The sequence below is a fragment of the Pyrgilauda ruficollis genome, unplaced genomic scaffold (genome assembly GCF_017590135.1).
Source record: "Pyrgilauda ruficollis isolate IOZ18807 unplaced genomic scaffold, ASM1759013v1 scaffold18, whole genome shotgun sequence".
NCBI classification, from domain to species: domain Eukaryota; kingdom Metazoa; phylum Chordata; class Aves; order Passeriformes; family Passeridae; genus Pyrgilauda; species Pyrgilauda ruficollis.
In genome coordinates, this window is record NW_024516984.1 from 10,666,307 (window position 1) to 10,680,469 (window position 14,163).

A 14,163-nucleotide genomic window follows, 5' to 3' on the forward strand; every position below is an offset into this window, starting at 1 on the left:
TTTCATTGAAACTTCATTTGTGTTGCCTTCCACTCCAGTGCAGTCAGCTCAGACATGTCAATACAAAACACCCAAGGGAATTTAAAGATACACTCTTATCTGCACCTGTCTTTCCGTATGAACTAATTATAGTGCTCAGAACAGTTCAAAAGGAAGATTTTGGTGCTACAACTACTTCATCTTGTTGTTTTCTTAAGGAAAGGGTGGCTCTTCTGGTTACTACTTAAAATTGTAACTCAGAACCAGATCTGTGGTTACTTCACGAAACTCAGTTGGAGCACTGAAGTTCTTCCATTTGCAAACCATTAAAAAGTTCTACAAATTTCACACAGATTCCATTGAATATGTTTAAATTAATTTAGCTCACCCAATATTAAGAGACTACCAACAAGCTGACAAAAACTCATAGGCTCAATGTTTAAACAATAATAAATGATAAACAAAATATTTTTCAACCAGACAAAGTGCTGCTAGGCCAGCAGAGACAGCAGTAAAATAAAATCAGCAGTTACATTAGGATTTATAAATGTGTCTGTGTGCACAGCTACATGTTAATACCAATGCTAAATAACTATCCTTCCTTGAAGTCTGCTATTTCATATAGCACTGCTCAGTCATAGACAACTTAATTTACAGAGTAGATCTCAAAAGCTGTGACTTCACAGAACTGTGGACTTGACAGAACCTCAGGATCACAAAAACAGTGCAACACATACTTGTGGAAAACTGTTACTCCCTCCTCAACATAGAAAGCAACAAATTTTATGACAGTAATGACAGTACCTCCCATCCTTCAACATGAGACTGCCATTCCTCCAAAAATTCTAATTTTTCCATTTGTCTCTTGGCCTCATTTATGTTGGAACAGACAGCTTTCATGGCCTGGAGAGCTTCCATTAGGGCTGCATAGTCACTGTGCTTCCTTGGAGTCCGCTTCAGTAACTCCTATTTAGACATAGAAAAAGGTGGGGGGGAAAGGAAAAAAATAAAATAAAAGAAAGAAAGCAAGAAAGCAGTCTTTGATCTCTAAAGGTCCATTACAGGACCAAACCAGCATACAAAAAGAAAGTAGCCAGTCTTCTCTTTTACTAAGCAGAAAAGTAGCAACCCTTCTGAAATGGTACTAGTAGGACACTACTCAAGAGCAACTCATCATTAACAATAAATATCATCATGATTTAGGAAGAAGTTTTCATTTCAGCTACTTTATTCTCCAACAATGGTTCTTCATGTTGAGCTTTGGGGTTTGGGTTTGTTTTTTTATATTCTGCAGGATACAACTGATCAAGAGCAAGGATAACAATTCTGCTTAAAAAAAACCAGTAGTTTGCTCATGTCAAAACTAACACCTGCCTTTCCTGCAACTCAGGGCAGAAAACACATTCCTTAAGCTCCACACTATTGTTTAACCTCATGCAGTGCAGCAAAGCAGTGAACAATAGCTTAGGGGACTCACTGATTTCAGACCTACTGGCAGCCATGCTGGTAAACAAAAGTGCAGTCACCAGCATTTGTTTGAGATTTCCCGTCTCAAACTCCCAACTCCCCATTTACAGCTGGGCTGACAGAACAGCCTTCAGCAAAGCCCTAACCCTGCTGCCACCACACCCTGTATTTAAATTTTCTTAATATATTCATTTCATTGCTCTAGAGTAATTCATTAGTCATTTTTCCCTGTTTTATCTGTATGCCTTTCAAAAATAGAACAGAAAAATAATTTCAAAATAGACCAAGGGAACTGTAAAGCCACAGCTATCTTGGATGACTCACACCTCACTGTAATGATTATATTTTTAATCTGTTTTAAAATCTTTTTTATTCTAACCTGTTTCTTACTAGATTTTTTATGTCATATGCCTCACAACTGGCAACTTTGCAGATCAACACTCACACATGCATTGTGAAAAATACTGTCCAACAGTCATTTTTCAGGTAGCTTTTAGAGTAGAATCTGCTCTGGTCTTCATCTCAGAGTTTGGGACAATAAGCAATACAAGATCTTAATTTCTTAGGCAATGATTTGCTTAAAATACTTACTTTCTTGTGTTTTATTTCCTAACAGGGAAAATTACAAATCCAGATGTTTGAATATCTAATGTTTAGCACCACATTAACATTTTTCATTTATTTAAGCTGTCACAATATGATAACAATAAACATATAATTGTACATGCAACCATTTACAGCACCTTACTGTTACAAGTTTTTCTTGTGAAAAAAATCCATTCATTTTTTTCATTTTCAGTTTTTTGATGGTAAATTAGTATCATCAAAGTACACCACCAATAAACTCTGTTATCCCAAGCATTTTAAGCAAGGGCACGATTGAATCCAGCTGAAATTAGTCTCATTAAACTCTCCCAAGTGGCTCACTTCTGCCCAACAATGGAGAGGCAACCTTACAAATACAAGCAGAACAAGCAGAACAAGCAGAACAGAGCTAATCATCTCAATCCAGCCAAGCTCCTCAGTTCTTTTAATACTGATGTCAGAAAACTGGCCACCAGCTTTAATGGGAGCAAGGCTGGATCTAATCTCTTAATAAAAAGATAATTCACTGCATAGAAAGATCGTTCCTGGGGTTCAGAAACATGCTTAGCAACCAGTTTTATACAGGAAGTATAAAGTCCTCAATAAAAATCTTGTGAGTACCTTCAAAAGAAGGGGATACTTGCATATTCTCTGTATTGGTGTCACTAGATATCCCTCCAGGGGTACATCTGTGTTCTTCCGTCCTCCAAGGAGCATGCAGTTCTGGAGTGGGAACAGGTTCACAAATTATTGAAAAATCCCAAGAAAATTTCAGAAATAAAGACAAGGGCATAGGTATATAGCAGTGTTTGGCTAAAGTATGCACAAACTGTGTAAATAAAGGTATATATATATAAAAAAGGAGGGAGGTTTGCAATAGTGTCAAAACTAAAGGCTTGAACACATGCACAGGCTATCACACATGACAAGGAAGTCAAAAAGGCAGAATGCAGGCCTCTTGCCTTAGTACCTTCTTCATCCAGTCTGATGAAGAGGACTTTTTCTTACAGTTTGAAATTAAAAAATAGTAAATAAAATGCTCAAAATATGCTTTCAGACTTCAACAAACAAAAATAAAAACATTTCAGGGTGACCACTACAGCCGTTGCTGTTTCTAAAAAGTGTTTGCAGTATTAAGTAGCATCAAAGATGGTTTGAATGTTTGAACGTGGCCATCCTAATACACACCTCAAAAAAACCATGTTCTATTTTCATGATTCTATATTTAAATTTGATGTGCAATGAATAAAATATCCTGAAGTTGTGTGCCAAAGGCTATTAAAAAGTTTCAACAAGACATCTGATTATGGAAGCAGAGAGTAACCTAAAGATTGGGTGGAAGCATGCAGTAAAAGCAGCTGAGAGAGAGAAAAGAATAAGGGCTTTTGGGGATAAGAAAACACACAAAGTACATCACAGCAAATATTTGAAATTGCTGGAATTAAAGTCTAAGTACATAAAGACCTAAAGTAATGATGACAATTATTTTATGGAGAGATCAGAAAGAATTGTGATGCAAGGGCATGAGATAATCTCAGCTTCAAAGAACAAGTTGTCTAAACTGAGGACACTAAACAAAAGCAGCTTAAGCCAGATGAGATGTCGACACAGGCCACAGATCTGGATGCAGACACACTGTTGATGGAACAGAGGCTGCACAACTGGGTGGCCACCCAACACACCTATCCTACAACCAGTGCTGCTAAAGGATCTGTACACCTACTCTGGAGTCTCTGCTTTGTAGTCATGCTTAACCAGCTTCTGTCTTACCCTAAAGGATGCTTTAGCCTAAAGGATTTCACTTCCAAACATAAAAGCTTTACTGATAAAGACCAAGTAAGATAATGTCAATGCAGACTGTAGTTATTACAACAACTGCCTCTATACTCAAAGCCTCAAAAGTTCTGGTTTTGCTCCCAGTGATTTATAGATAATCACAACTCTAATGACCTGACCCCTTTGGTGTGCCCAGAAGGCTTTGACTGTGCCTTCAAATCATGCCCTAAATCTATGAGGAACCCAAACCAGATGAGAAAGTCCTCTGCATATGCCCTGGAGCACCTAAAACTGACATCGTGAACTGCCACAATGGCACACTTGGCTTCCTTTGTCACAAAACAAGCTCTTTGCCATCTTTCTCCAGAGTATTTTGCTTTTTGCCTCTGTAGTCAGCATTCACCCTTTCTTCTTGAGTCTGGCCATGCTGCTCCCAATACAAGAACCACGTGTGTGACGCTCCCCAGTCTGGGACAAAGTGAAATATACTGTGCCAACCACTGAGGAAAAATAGGACAACTTTGAAACAGTTTTTAACTGTGAATAACCATTTCTGTGTAAGAGGTTCTTAGCAAAAAGGCAGATGGTGCCTCATGTCACATAGCATCTCCCACAATAAGGAAATTCCCACACTGCTCATTAACTTGGCTGTAAGTAAGTGCAGCTGGGGAGTCAGATCTGGTATCTTTCAAAGCATCAGTGTGATGCAACAGGATTTCACCAAGAACTTTGTCAACAGCAGTAGTGGAACCCTACTGCATGCTAAAAATAATTAATAAAATTAACTGAAGACTTGTGATACTCTCAACATTGGCAGAATCTTTTTTTCTCAAACACATCTGTGATGCTTTGCTGGTCATTTGTTCTCCAGTCCCAAAACACAATGATCAAATCTGATCACTCCAAAATTTGATAGCATATCCAGGGACACTTGCTCAGGTATTTCAGTTCCAATATAGTAGACTACTCATTTCAAAGCTGACCTTTTTACCACAGGACACCATGGAGGAAACACAAAAATCATTCCAAACTGAATCCTGCTTTTAACAACTAAAATCCCCTATTAGCAAACTCAGTATTTACATGGAAATTGGTTTTGCTGTTGAAAAACTACAAGGACTATCACACTTAACATTTTCAAACCACTCCTTACTTGTCTTATAAAGTGAAAGACTCTTTGTGGAGCTGTTTCTTTCACCTTGGATTAAGTCAGCATCTAAGATTAGAATGGCTACTCTGTGATCCATAACAAAAGACTTTTCTGTCTGCAACAGCGCTGGCTACAGTACCAGAATATGGACCTCCCTTCAGAAGTCGCACTGAGTTCTCCAGCTCCTTTCTATAATTCCTTTCCCTATCCCTCCTCATCTATTTCATCCTATTCTTTTTCCTTTACAGAGATTCACACCCTTGTCTCCTGGCCAGTACGTTCAAGGCACACTGCCTAGTTCTGTATTATCCACAGATCCAAGCACAGCAGTGAAAATATGATTTAACCACCCTCTTCCTCTGGAAACACCACCCCCACCTAAAATTGTCTGCTAACCACTTGCAGGTGTGCTTGCACTTGTTACATGGTGGAGGTGGAAAAAAATCTAAAAAAAATATGAAGATAGAGCACCAGTTCAAAGTTTATTTACCAAAAGAAATGTCCGCACTGTTCTTATTTTGTTCAGGTCAAGAAGAACTTTCTGTGCCTTCTCGTGGTTACTACAGTACTCATCATAGATACGGAATTTCTCTTTCTGCAGAAACAAGAAGAGACATTGTTTTTTCACTTGTCATTTTGATTTTTTTTAATTAATAAAACATGGAATGAACCATTTGCAAAGCTGCATAGCTAATATGGCCTTCATTCTAGAAAGTCAGCTCTTCTTCATACATTTATTATTTGAGGTCCAGCCTCAAATTATGAACAGTCTGGAAGCACCAGTTGGGAATTTCAAACACAGATTCATAGAAAACAAGGTTGAAAGGGATGTCAAGGATCATCTGGTCCAACCTTTCTTGGCAAGAGCATGGTCTAGACAAGATGGCCCAGAATCCTGTCCAGTGGAATCTTAAATGTGTCCAGTGTTGATGAATCCACCACTTCCCTGGGGAGATTATTCCAATGGCTGATTGTTCTCACTGTGAAAAATTTTTCTCTGGTGTCCAACTGGAATTTCACTGGGAGAAACTTGTACTCATTACCCCTCCTATTATCCACGTGATTCTGTGAAATGGGAGTCACCATCTTTGTAGCCACCTTTTAAATTCTGGAACATAGTGATAAAGTCTCATTTAAGCCTTCTTTTCTCAAGTCAGTTCTCTCAGTCAGCCACATGGAACACTTCCCATGATCATCCTTGTGGCTCTTCTCTTAAACCTGTCCAGACTGTCCACATCTCCTTCGTACAGTGGGGACCACAACCAACCACAGAATTCCAGCTGTGGCCTAACAAGCACTGAGCAGCCAATGATAATGATTTCTTTATCTCTGCTGGTGATGCTCTGCTGGTAACTGTTGCAACCCAGCATGCTCTTGGCTTTATTTTTTTTGTCACAGCAGCACGCTGTTCACTCATATTGAGATATACTGCGATGGTGGTCCACCAGGACACTGAGGTTCCTTTCCACAGAGCCGAGCCCCAGCTAGGTAGATCCCAGCCTGTGCTTTACTCCTTGATTATGTTCCCCCAGATAAAAGACCTTACATTTGTCTTTGATGAACTTCTTCTTAGGGTTTCACTGAAATATTTCAAGCTAGAATTACCACAAACACAAAGGATAAAAACATACATGAAGAAAATGCAAAATGAGTGGCTAATTTGTTGACATTATTATCCAATTTGTCTGCTAACATTTGTTTTCAAATATGATCCATTTTTCTGCAAAGTTAAAAACTGATGTTACTCAACTTCTGTGAATTGTTTCCACTAACCATTAATAGGTTTCTCCTGTCACAATGAATAATTAAAGACTTAAACAAATGGAACTCTAAGCAGAGATAACAATGAAACCTGGACTTTTTGTTAGGTCTACAACTGAAAGCAAACCAATTTGTCTTCATTTTGCAAAGCTCTGTAACAGTAACATCCTTGTTTTGCTCCAACAGGAAAAATAATACTCCTAGAAACCAATTACTACAGGACATACAAACACACTTGTTTGTAGAGGCACTGCAGTTGTTAGAAATAAAATATCTTCACAATCCAGAACCATGGAGGTATTTGATCCGGTATATACAATTCTTTACTAAATATTCACATTTTTGCATAGCACAAAGCCGGAATAAAAAGATAGTACTACTCTTGCTGCATGCAACCTTGTACCTCCATCTAACACAAAGGAACAGCTTCACCCAAGTTGCAGGACTCAGTTTGTCAGCCTGAGCTGATCTGGTGAATATAAAAATGATGAAACACCATTAGTGTCATTTAATATGTTCTTTCTTCACTGTCCTCCCATCTCTTTTTTTTTTTTTTTCTTTTTGGACGTGACAGTGACCAAGAGATGAACTTCAAAATACTTTTCATTACACAATCAAGTCATATTTAGGCTTCATGACTGTGCACACTTATCATCATGATAGTAATTAATAAAGGCAAGAAATTAAAGAAACACGTGAAAAAAAGGCTGAAATAAAAGACAGCATACATAATTCAGAAAGCAGGTTCCAACTTCATGCTGTGCATTAGGTTCTGGCTGTAAACAATCCTCCACAAGGGACAGGAAGTTTTTGTGAACTGCAAGAATATCTTCAATATTTGAAAACAACATCTGCAAAAGAATAAAACATACATAAGTGAAACATCAGATACAAAACAGAAGAAAAAATGCAATTACGAGACTAACCTTAACTGTTTCTTCTGTGACATTTTTATCCACTTTGGCTGCAGCACATTGGATCATTCGGTGAAGAAAAGCCTGCATGAAACAAGACAAATAAGGAAAAAGTTATTTCAGGAAGACTTGAACAACTTCTGGCATGTTATGCTTTAATTTGTTTCCCAAACTGGATATAGAGCCACATCAGAATATTATTAAGAATCTAAAACAAGCTCTTTATTTATAAATCATTTAGTAGTTCAGTTATTCTAACATGATAGAAAGACCTATCTACACAGTGTTAAAAAGAGTAAAATATTAATGAAGCTGAGAAACTGAACATTCTCTGAAGTACCACTTCCATCCTGCGCTCATATTAGAATCAAGCAAGAGAAAAATGTATTAATTTTGAAAATCTCATCTATTACTTTACAAATTGAGCACAAGGCAAGCCAAAATAAGATGCTAATTTCCAAATTAAACTAATCAGAAGATACTATTATGTCATGTAACTTTTACCATAGCAACCAAAAGTCAGATTTCAGACATATTAATAATCAAACTTATTGTAAAGTAAATTGGCTTAAACAATAGTCAGCTGCACCTGGTTTTGATTACTGAAAACTCTTCCTTCTTCCTTCCCCAAGAACCTAATCCCCAGAGGTCAAATGAGAAGTTAGTAATACCATCAATGAAATACCAAAATTGTATGTTTTCTTTTATTTTATATTCAAGAACTGGACACAAAAAGAAGACGTGTACAGTAAGCAAATATCTCATGTACAAAGAGCAGAATTAATTTTTATTAATTCATTTCATTACAAAGATATTGGTATGTCCTAAAAAGTATCTACAAACTGTAGACTAAAATCTTACATTGATAATTCTTCACACAGACATGCATATTCTTCCGTCATTAAAACCTGGCACCATGAGTGCACAAATGTCACGTCTTTCATAACCATTTAGCTCCGAGTCACTGTGCATTGTACACTGTACATGAGCTCATCTAAATTCTGGCGTGGTGCAAATTCCATAAAAGAGGCAATAAATAACCCCTGTGTAGCAGTCACAGCAGCCCTTTTTGCCCTCTGTTGGGACTTAAACATTTTCATTCCCAAGCAATGCTCCTTTCTCTGCTGAAGAGGACTATGTAACTGGCATTACACATTTTTATTACTCAAGAGTCAAATCTAGTTATCCAGGACATAAACTGAATTAAGTCTGGAATACTGCCAGCACACTGTATGTTTCCTATCGCTCTGTACAACGATGTAGATTTTCTAGTTCATTAAACCCGTCTTTTTCCTGACTATTTGTGCTTTCTTTTTAATGTTTTACTGGTGCTAAAAAAATGCCATTAACTCATTTGCAGCAGTTAACTGATGGTGGACGACAGCCATTTACATCATTCCTTGCTAAGAAGAGCCCCAGTGGTTATGGCAAATTTGCTGCGTGCATTATCTCTACAACCAATCCCGCAAAGGGTGAAAGCCTGCATGACTCTTAGTTAAATTTTGGAAGTTTTCACTAAACCATGCAAAACCATTAAATATGCTTTAGAATCAAAGTGGAAAAAAGAATTATAAGAACTACCTCTGAAACTCACATCTATTTTTACCATCTGTAATTTCTCTCTGTTCACATTATTTCCCCATAGACCAAACATACTGCTCATCTGCACTTATGTTATCTAAGAAGATCTTCATTTCCTGTAACTCTGAAGGAAGGTGAACATTAAGTTGGCTGATAGTGAAACTAAGAAGGAACTGAGTGCTGAGGCATTAGTTATTCCCAAGTGATTCAAGACACTAGATGGGAGTCATGAGGTCAAGAAGAGAATATATCAGCTGTAATAAACAGTTGTCCAAGCAGCACTGTCCCAGACATCACATCTGCAGAGGTTATCAGAAAATAAATCCAGGAAAATCCAAACTTTTGCAGAGCCCAGACACAAATCACTAAATAAGGTAGGGAGGCCTGGGACAACTTCGGTCCCTTCCTGCAGCTTCTTGGAAGCCCCTGTAATACTCTGCTGTGCTCATTCTGCAGGGGTAGTGTAGTCATGAGGCCAGTTTTTGCCCTGAGATTTGCCACCTGTTCACAGTATCATGGAATCATAGAATGGCCTAGGGGTTGGAAGGGACCTTAAAAACCACCTAGTCCCAATCCCCCTGCTGTGGGCAGGGACACTTTCCACTAGACCAGGTTGCTCAGCACTCCATTGTTTTTCCTATCAGTGCACATTTGCTTCCTGAAAAAAATCATTGTGCTGTGTCTCAAAAAGCAATGCATGTGAGAATTTGAATTTTTCAGGCACTTACCTGAAGTTCTACAAACTGCACATATTGTGAAATAATTTGAATAATTCACATTTTCTACAAGAGTAGTGTTAAGAGAATTGAGGGGAGCACAGGTAGGGATGGATGTGTCTACCTCCAAAACTGATCCCTTGTGGAGTTCACCCATTGTGGAGTGAATAATGCAAAGAACTGATGAAACCCAGGTTTCCAGGACATAAATCCCCTTATCAACTCCCTTCCTGGAGCACAGAGACACCACAGACTCCACATACATAACCCCTCTGCACTAGTACTTTGCCAGGGAGAATGGACAGCCATCATCAGGCAAGAGGATGGAGAAGTAATTCCTTTTTTTAAAATTTAAAATAACCTCAATCCAGCACTGCAACTATGAAAAGACTAATGTCTCTGAACTCACATAAACACACAGGTCTCAGAGAGGGCTGATTGCTCATAAAATCTCCAGAACTATTTAGGCATCAACTGAGGACAACCATAAGCATTTCTGCAAAAATTAGTAAGCAGAGAAAAAGCAGGCAATTTTCAGATACAACTGTAAGGAGGACCCCAGCACAGAAATTACAGACTTTAAAAGGAAAATATATAAGGATGGACAGAAACTACTCAGGAGCTGTCAGTTAATGGAAAGAAATAATTATATAACCTTTTCAAATTATACCACGTAAGCTTTAATCAACCATAGAAAAAACACATCTCCGAAAATATAAAAGTAGAATGGACACCTCAGCCAATTTACAATTCACTAAAGAAATGGACACATAAAAAACCAAAAAATAAAAAAACCAAATCAAGAAGTCAGGAACTTCTCTGAAATAGCACTGAGTTCCTTCTAAAACTTACTACAGTACTTAAAGCATGAGACTCCAAGTCCACACTCATTACTGAGCACCACATTAAATGAAAGAGCAAAGCAATTACAAATGGCAAGGAAACAATAAAACAGATCCTGCTCCTGGACTGACCAAACAACTGAAGGAATCAATGGTCGTACATGATTTCCACACTTACAAAAAAGCAAAAAAACCAACAAAAATCACCAAAGTGAAAAACCAGTTTGAACCTAATACAATTTCATCAAACATACATGTCAGAAAATCATAGCACTACATCGAACACAGAGAATAACAAATGACTGTGCACTCCAGGATCCCAGAGCAATGTCACATAGACAGGGATCCTCAACTTTCTCAAAGCTTTTCAAGCAGAGATTCCCTTAGTTCTTAATTTTCTCAACAGCAAAGACACATGATCTAAAACAGAATATAATTCTCTAGATTTTCACTTTGTGCCACCAGCATTCTATCCACCTTGCTATAGTATAGGGATTCAACCCTGTAGCAAAGGGAACAGCAATTCCTGGCACTCTCTGCCAGCCAGACTATTGGCGATTTCTCTTTTAAGACATCTCCACACAACTTTTCAGAGCAGAAGCTTGTCTGGGTACCATAAAGAGCAGTTTCAATTTCAAAGACCAGATGAAAAGCAAACATAAATGAGGATGTTTGTTACCCACATTAAGAAAACAACACCCACTTTTGTTTGTCAGTTTTTAGAACTGTTTATGGAAAACTGTGTCACTCTAGGAATATTCTTGAGTCACTCAGAGAGCCATAACTCCTGGCTCCACAAAGCTTGGCACTCAAATTACAAACCTAAATTTCTAAAGCATCCTCCCAGAAACTTCATCAACACAAAATGGCATCTGCATGATCAGCACATATCTGCTTTGGAGAAGAAATACCCTAAAATGCTAACAAAATTCTAAATATGGAGAGTCACATGGTAAGAAGTTTTATGATCTTTGTAAGTCTCACAAACTTGAAGATGAAAACATGGGGGTCCAACTAAGTCCTTTGGAATAGGGGAGCAACTACATAGGAAATATATAAGATAACAGTTTAGTGCTAAAGTTCCCTGACTCCATTCAGGTCCTATTGGGAACATAAAAATGGCCCTATTTTTGGCTGTGACTCAGGGTCCCTGTACCATGGTGGTGTAGAGAAGAGTAACTCCCCTCAACTTTGAGAAAGGTGGCAAAGAATAATTTGGAGATGATTCCATGCTAATAATAGCTACAAAGCTAATTACACACTTGGTTCATCTTACCTGCAAACTGTTACATACTTTCTGCACTATTCCCTGGTCTGATTATTTTACCCTTTGCCTGGCATTGCAGTAACACAATACAGGAAGCAATGGGCATGAAAATTAAATCATAAAACACTGAAAATCCAAATTCAACTAATTATAAAAGAATTTGTTCATTATGACAAATAAAAACTAATGGTTTTGCCTGTCTGCTGATCAGCTGCCATTTTGTGAGGCAGCATTTTTTTACAGAGAACACACACTGGGTTCCTGTTATGGGGATTTTGACTTCTGGTCTTATCAAAATAAGAGTTGCATTGTTTGTTGTTTGGTGGGATTTTTTTCTTGATAGTTGCTCTGTGTTTTGTTGAAAAAACAAAACATAACAAAACAAAAAAAAACTACCACTGCTACAGATAGCACAAGGAGCTGCCAACAGCACAAATGACTTCTCTGACATCTGGAATGAAATCAGGGAAAACAAAGAAGTCTGCCTGCAGAAGACTCCCAGGGCACAAAGAGTTTTTGCCTTCTTTACAGATAAAAAGTGCAGAAATTATGTCAGAGCTCATGGATCACACAAGATAGGTAACTATCTTTCTGAAAGTAATAATCCTACTTGGGATTAAGCCTATAAATAAATATTGGGTTTTATCCGAAAAAAAAATAAATAGTTACTTATTTTTTCCCCTCTGAATTCTTTTAACAGTGTTTCTACCCTTAAATCTACACTGCCACAAACAAAACCAAGGTGAACTGCAAAAAATATGTATTTTTAATAAGGTAATTTTTTATAAGGTAATTTAGGAAAACCAGTTGAAGTGAAGTGCCCAACCTATCATAAAGCCTTCTGAATAAAGCTAGCTAGCTGTTATGGACATTAAAATTGAATACAATTTTATTTTGCACAAAGACAAAATCCTGTAAAGGGGGCCACTATAAAGAAATGCTCATATTTTTATACAACCTTTCTGTGTCTATGATAATAACCTCATCTTCACAAATTTAGAAATACAACTATTAAATACCTGTAGATTCTATGTTCTCTCTTTACATTCTTAATGTAACTGTAGGCATCTGGATGGTGGAAAATATTTTGATCCTTTCACAGTATTCCAAATGATCCTAGAGAGAACATGAAGATCTGTACTTGGGAAGAAAACTGCTCTCTGTCATAGCTGACTAGTCTGTTCTGGCTAACTCAGTTCACAGGCATTGAGGTAGCATTTAGCACAGCAGTTTTGCACACTATAATTAATGCACATCAGATTCCAAGTCCCAGAAGAACACCAAGCCAGTTTTGTTGAAGCACTTTTGTTTGATTTCGCCACAAGGAGGAAAAACACAAAAATCAATAGAGAAGACTCCAGCAGCAGTAGCAGCTGTGGCAAACACTGTGTTCCTACCCTCCCCTTCCCATTAACCTGTGCCAGCAGCAGTGGCAGTAGCTGCTCAGGCTGGCTTCTGCTACTGAACAAAAGACTCTTCTTCTCTCTCCAGTGATTCACCAGCTGAGGCACCACCTGTTTCTCCCATCTTGCCTGCAGGACTGGATGAATCACAACCAGCAGCGAGAGCATCAGCCAAGGTCAGATACATTCTTTCTCCCTGCTGTACCTAGAGCTACTTTCAAAGCTGGCATCATATTCCAGTGCCTGTAAGCACAGAGGGAATAGATGGGCAACATCTGCAATGTTGTCTGCTCTAGCAATAATTTCTTTTCACAACCTACCCAACAATCCACTTCTCCATTCATCTGATCCTAAGAGGCATCAGTCTGTCTGAAAAAGCATCCCTGACTTAAAGTAAACATGAATTCATAAGTACACGCACAGATAAAGACATTAATGCTTTGAAAAAATATGTATCTTCATAATATTCTCATACATTATTAATATGTTGACACATTTTGGGATCATCAACCCATTCTCCATCATGTATCTTTTTTTTCTCTCTATCATATCATAAAATTTCTAAGAGTGGAGCAAAAAAAAAACTTTTCCTCATCCTTCTTCAACCTTCAATCACCTTTTCTGCATTTGGAGGTCATGACGATATTTTTCAACTCCTTACTGGACATACTGTTCTTTCTTTCATGCACTGTGAGATTTTTAAGTCAGTTCCCTTCTTTGAC

At 37.9% G+C, this 14,163-nt stretch overlaps 1 protein-coding gene across 2 annotated transcripts in view; it reads right to left on the bottom strand.

The window, feature by feature from the left end:
• Positions 1-14,163, bottom strand: part of PREX2 (phosphatidylinositol-3,4,5-trisphosphate dependent Rac exchange factor 2) — a 171,664-nt gene that overhangs the window by 120,094 nt on the left and 37,407 nt on the right. For both annotated transcript variants that reach the window (XM_041464435.1, XM_041464434.1), the window contains exons 3-7: positions 7,645-7,716; positions 7,447-7,569; positions 5,448-5,552; positions 2,653-2,754; positions 784-945 (exon numbers count right to left, since the gene is read on the bottom strand). In XM_041464435.1, the coding sequence (XP_041320369.1) occupies positions 784-945; positions 2,653-2,754; positions 5,448-5,552; positions 7,447-7,569; positions 7,645-7,716 (564 nt within the window). The remainder of the gene's footprint in view (positions 1-783; positions 946-2,652; positions 2,755-5,447; positions 5,553-7,446; positions 7,570-7,644; positions 7,717-14,163) is intronic.